At 44.8% G+C, this 6,000-nt stretch overlaps 1 protein-coding gene across 2 annotated transcripts in view; it reads right to left on the bottom strand.

Moving 5' to 3' along the window:
* Nucleotides 1-361: 361 nt before the first annotated feature.
* si:dkey-87k14.1 (leucine-rich repeat transmembrane protein FLRT2) overlaps nucleotides 362-6,000 on the bottom strand; it is a 56,940-nt gene continuing 51,301 nt past the window's right edge. For both annotated transcript variants that reach the window (XM_029687692.2, XM_029687691.2), the window contains exon 2: nucleotides 362-4,409. In XM_029687692.2, the coding sequence (XP_029543552.1) occupies nucleotides 1,781-3,826 (2,046 nt within the window). In that variant the 5' untranslated portion in view covers nucleotides 3,827-4,409 and the 3' untranslated portion in view covers nucleotides 362-1,780. The remainder of the gene's footprint in view (nucleotides 4,410-6,000) is intronic.

Raw genomic sequence — 6,000 nt, 5'->3', positions numbered from 1 at the left:
ATTTGATATGGGACACAATACATTTTGTGACAAACAAATTGCAGTATCATCATCTCAGAATTTGTTCTCAAGGGTACCATTCAGTGTTTGACATTCTTTTTTTTAACATTTATTATCCAGCCTTCACGTGTCCCTTCCAAATTAGGGCCCGACTTTTGTGAGAGCTGAGGACACATTTTGGTAGAAAAATAACTCAAAGCATCGATGATATAGACTCTCTCCATAATTTCCCAGAGAAGACCGTAGCATCACAGATAAAACATTTCTTAAGTGATAAAGAGATGCGATAAGACTGATAAAGCAACAAATAAACAACAAATAAATAATCAAATACGAGGCAATCAATTTTTTCCAACAACAATTCAATGTCAATTGAATGTATTTACATTACACTTTTGTGCAAAAAACACATGGATTCAAAAGACCTTACATTATGAGCTGATCATTTCAAGGCACATATAATATATTACCACAACATATTTGTTTTGCTGAACATAAACTCAAATAGTTGCTTCGTATCCAACTATCTTGACAGATGTGCTTGTTGATCTTTCATTCTCAACTATACGACGTACAGCTTCCTTATGCTTTAATTATGCTTGAATTTTCGTTTTTTTTGGAAAGCATAAGATACAAACTTATGACCTGTGCATTTTAAACAGCTTGGGAAACAATCAAAAGGTTCAACAAACTCCATAACTACAGTAGCCTACTACCATTTCATCAACAGTATTTCCATGTTGTGGTGAATGACCACTGGCCAACAACATAACCGCGTGTTGTTACTGAAATAAGTACTTGAATCAGACGCCGCATGTATCAAGCATCTCAGACTAGGAGTGCTGATCTAGGATCAGTGTAGCCAATTTTGTATAAGATGACAGAGGGGGACGTGATCCTAGATCAGCACATCTAATCTGAGACACTTTATGTCTACCAGCCCTGGAATCCATGCAGCCATTTGACCAACACTTCTCAAAACTGTGTTCATAGAAATGTGTCTTTGTTATGTAGATGAGATGATGAAAGAGAGACACTCACTGCAGTATTACTTACATAGGCAGAACTACTATTCAGTACTCAGCAATGTCCAAGCAAATAAAAAGATCAAGAATCATGAATGAATCATTGACAATAATGAAAAATTCTGCCCTCTTGTGGTGCATTTGAATGAACAGATTCTCTCCCTCTTTCCCTCTCTCTTTCCCTACCCCCTTCCTAGACTCTCTCCCATTCTCTCTCAAATCCTTACTGTGAGAAAATATGTATCCCCAAAGCTCATTTCCTGAATGGTTGGTTCTCTCTGTCACATTGAGTTGCCACATCAAGTCTATGACATAAACCCTTTTTGTTTTAATTTCCATTGCCAAAACATGGAATGTAGCTATATCTGTTATGGACATTGTGCATGTTAGAGTCATTACTGGCTAGGCTATTTTTATAGGAATGAGTAGACCGTCTGACTATCATATGACTTCCACATGGCCCAATCTTTATGGAGCTCAAAATATAAGATGATGAGAGAAAGCTCTGATTGTAAAGAACTGTCTGCACAGAACCGAGTTACACAACTTTGAGAAATAAATAACTTATAAATCAATTAGCATTTTTTACTAAGGGAATATAAAAGTTAGCTGAATTCAACATTATAGCCCAGCCGGTGTATAAATTACATTGCAGACACAGAGGTCTTTGAAATATACTTTTCAGTGTACTGTATGTAGTTAAGTGTATTTGTTAATACAAAGGGGGTTCTATAACACTCTGCTATGCAAAACCATCATGTACGGCAAAAGTCTGCGTCTGCTTGAACATTGTTCTTGCAGTATACTGTGCTATTGCTTCCCAGAGGGCAGTCTCTGAAGCCAATGCCCCCATTAGGGGTATAAATGGGCTGTATGCGGTAGTCTCCCTTGAGGAGCTGCTCGTTGTTCAGGGACGCTATCTGGAAGCTGGTCTCAGTCATTTCCAGTATAGAGTTATCCTTTTTGGTTCCTGCCTCGCAGTAGTCGTCTTTTCTCCTGCCCTTATTGTATTTCCACTTGGCCGAGGACGACCGACCCTTCTTGTGCATGTGCCAGCAGAATATGCTAAGGAGAAGCACCAGAACTACGATCACGGCCCCTCCGATGAGGCCAGCCAGAAGAAAGGGAGAACTGGGGTCCTGCTGGGTGGCCTGCTCCGGCCCCGGTGGCCCTGTATTATTACCTTGGCCATAGGAGACCGGCTTAGTCACAGCCTCTGAACACACTGTATCATCCTTGGGACGGTAGTTATTGAACGCATCCAACGGGATGACACAGATCCGGTAGGTGGACTTAGGCTTGAGGTTGACCAAACGTATGCCCCGGTGCTCCCCTCCCACCATCCTCTCCCTCACTGTGTCTCCCGACAGGCTGGGACCCATCTTGGCCCAGGTGACCTTGTAGGCTGTGACAGGAAAGGAGGCCACCCAGCTGACATGGATGGCTGAACCATTGAGTATGGTGAACTTGATCTGCAGGGTCTCCCGCTCAGGGTCCAGGGGTGGCAGGTTAGTCCTCTGTTCCCCATCTCTGGAAGGGGAGGAGGGGAGGAGAGGGGGGTTATGTGTGGGTGAGAAGGGGAGCCTGGATGGGGGAGAGAGAGACTCTGTGTCTGAGGGGTAGCCTGTGGAGGAGGGAGGGAAGCGGGTGGTGAGGCCTGGCGAGGTGGGGGGCAAGTGGGTGGGCAGCAGGGCAGCCGTGGTGCTGCGAGGGCACTGGATGAGCTCGGTGTTCAGCTCTCTGATTACCATGCCCCGGACAGTTTCGGGCTTCTGGCACATGAAGCCGCGCACGTTGAGGGAGACTGGCAGAGACTTTAACCACAGTATGACCCAGTTAATGCTGCAGTCACACAGCCAAAGGTTGTTACGAACAGTGAGCTGTCTGAGGCTGACGAGGCCATCAAAGACCCCCTCTGTCAGGGACTGCAGCTGGTTGTTGGAAATATCTAGCCTCTCCAGCTTTCTCAGCCCCGCGAAGGCCGTCACAGGGATCTCATTCATCTGATTATCCTGAAAGTTCAGCTTCACCAGAACATCCCCTGGGAGAAGCGGGGGCGGGTAGGTGAGGGAGTTCCGCGCCAGAGACAGCTCTCGTAGTGTCACCAGGTCCTGGAAGGTTCCAGGGGCCACACCCTCATCCGTCAGCAGGTTCCCGTCCAGCAGGAGGCGCTCTAACCTCGTCACATTCCTGAGCGCCTCCTCGGTGATCACTGCAATCCGGTTCTCGTCCAATCGCAACTCTTTGAGGTCCTCAGGGAGACCAATAGGGACACTGCTCAGGTGGTTCTTGGTGAGGAAGAGCATCTTGAGGCTGATGGCCTCCCTGAATGCCCCTTCTTCCACCCCAACTGTGGAGATAGAGTTATCGTCCAGGTGGAGCTCCTCCAGCCACAGCAGCTGAGCCAGCGCGGCCCTGGAGATGGTCTGGATGTTGTTCTCCTGCAGGTGCAGTACCCGTACATTCTTGGGCAGGTTGATGGGAAACTCGTCCAGCTGGTTACCATAGAGATAGACAGTCTCCACGGAGGCGACGTTGTGAAGCTCCGAGGGGAAGCCGGCATTGTTGATCTGGTTGTTGTGGAGGTAGAGGGTCTTGTAGCCCTCTCCGATCCCTAGCGGCACCGAGGTCAGGCTCCTCTCGTTGCAGTAAACAAAGGTCCTGTCACAGCGGCACTCCTCTGGGCAGCTTGAGCCAGACGCCCGGTAGAACTGCATGTGCAGGCCCAGCAGTATGGGTATCCATGGCCTGAGGAAAGAGGCCCAGTCCTTATTCCACACTCGCAATGGATGTAGCTCCATTATAAACGATAGGTCAGAACTGATGGAGCTGTCGTTAAAAGAACGACAAATGACAATCACAACAGCCAGTAGCAAAAAAGGAAAAAAAAGAACAAAATAGTACAAATCCACCCGAATAAAAAAGTTCTGTAACCAGCCGTGAATGCTTAGTTTGCTGCTCCAGCAGTAAGCAGTGGTGGAGCGGCAGCAGCAGCAGTGCTGGAGAAGGCCTCTGGTGGTAATTCCTCCGTAATTGCCTGTCCTAAGCGTCCTAACACAAGAGCAATGGTCTCATTAAGCAATGTGCCTCCTTCACCGGCCGCCATCCACACTCACTAGCTCGCTACGGGGGATGATAGCAAAGCTCATCACATTTTCACTCTCAGTCAGCCGCCGCAGTGCACTGTAAGGGCCAATTTAAAATGGTGGCTACCAGAGAGCCATGTATGGTACACTCAGGGTTATCATCGGAGAGACCCCTCCTTCTCCTTCTCTTCCTCTCTCTCTGTCTTTCACTCTCTTGTTGTTTCACTCGCTCACGTTACACACGGCTGGGCCCAGACTGATGCTGCCTCCGTTGGAATTGACATTTGGATCCAGAGGCCTATTTTCAAAGAGACAAATGGAGAAATCAGTTGGATGATCTTAGAATGCATGCTTTCCCTCTAAATTAACAGAAAGGAAGACTTCAATTTCTATCCCTCAAATACAAAGTGAAGCATTGTAAATTAGAGAGAACAGACTCAACATGAATTGACTTATGCATCACATCTTGTGAAGCATATCTTTCAACAAAAGTTTACCAGACTTATGCTTTTCAACAATATCATGTTGACAGACTAGTGGATGGTAAATCTGATAGACACTTATTTCATATCCTTCACCAGACATGTGTTGCAGCAGTGGATGTTATATAAAACAGTGAATGTTGAATAATGCTCTTGTTGTAAAAAATCATGTAACACTTTTACATGACAGTTTCCTTACAGCTGTAATTACGTCATGAAACAGCTGGCCATTGTGATCTGTAGCATAGTTTTACAAATGAATCACAGGTAGAAGTGTCAATGAAAATGTCAATTTTCTAACAGCAGTGCAAGATTTTATTTCTGTCAAACTTTCAATTTGGTTGTAAGCTTTCAATGAAAGTGAAGATGGTACACAATGTGAATCATTTGTAGGTTTAATCCAATTGTGGCCATATAATAATGGAACAATGGAAACATTATTGTGTGGAGTTGCGCATTTTCAGTGCTGTGAAAAGGGTATTTTCCCCCTTTCTAATTTTCTCTACTTTTGCATATTTTTGATACTGAATGAATATCAGATCTTCAACCAAAACCTATTAGATAAAGGTAACCTGAGTGATCAAATAACACAACAATTACATACTCATTTAATTTATTTCATAAACAAATTTATGCAACACCCAATGATCCTGTGCAAAAAAAGTAATTGCCCCCTTACACTCAATAACTGGTTGTGCCACCTTTAGCTGCAATGACTCCAACCAAACACTTCCTGTAGTCGTTGATCAGTCACTCATGTTGCTGTGGGGGAATTTTGGCCCACACTTGCATGCAGAATTGCTTTAACTCAGATATATTTGTTGGTTTTCAAGCATGAACTGCTCGCTTCAAGTCCTGCCACATCTCAATTGGGATTATGTCTGGTCTTTTGATTAGGCCATTCCTAAATGTAAAATGTGTGGTTTTTTAGCCATTTTCATGTAGACTTTATTGTATGTTTTGGATCATTGTCTGGCTGCATAACCCAGCTGCATTTCAGCTCACAGACAGATGGCCTGACATTCTCCTGTAGAATTCTCTGATACAGAGCAGTTATACTTTTGACTTATCTGTCCATAGAACATTTTTCCAAGAGTCTTGATGATCATCCAGGTGCTTCCAGGTTCTTTCTGGCAAATTTCAGTGAACTTTTTAGACAAGATGGGTCCCATTTTGTCTGGCAAAAACCAAACACTGCATTCCACAGTAAAAACCTCATACCAATGGTCAAGAATGGTGGTGGTAGTATGATGGTTTGGAGATGCTTTGCTGCCTCAGGACCTGGACGACTTGCCTTTAATAGAAGGAACATTGAATTCTACTCTGTATCAAGGATTCTACAGGATAATGTCAGGCCATACATCTGTGAGGTGAAGCTTGAAGCACAGTTGGGTCATGCAGCAAGAC

Source organism: Oncorhynchus nerka, linkage group LG18, assembly GCF_034236695.1.
Source record: "Oncorhynchus nerka isolate Pitt River linkage group LG18, Oner_Uvic_2.0, whole genome shotgun sequence".
NCBI lineage: Eukaryota > Metazoa > Chordata > Actinopteri > Salmoniformes > Salmonidae > Oncorhynchus > Oncorhynchus nerka.
The sequence above is the reverse complement of the archived record's forward strand: the minus strand, read 5'-3'. Positions and strand labels throughout refer to the sequence as shown.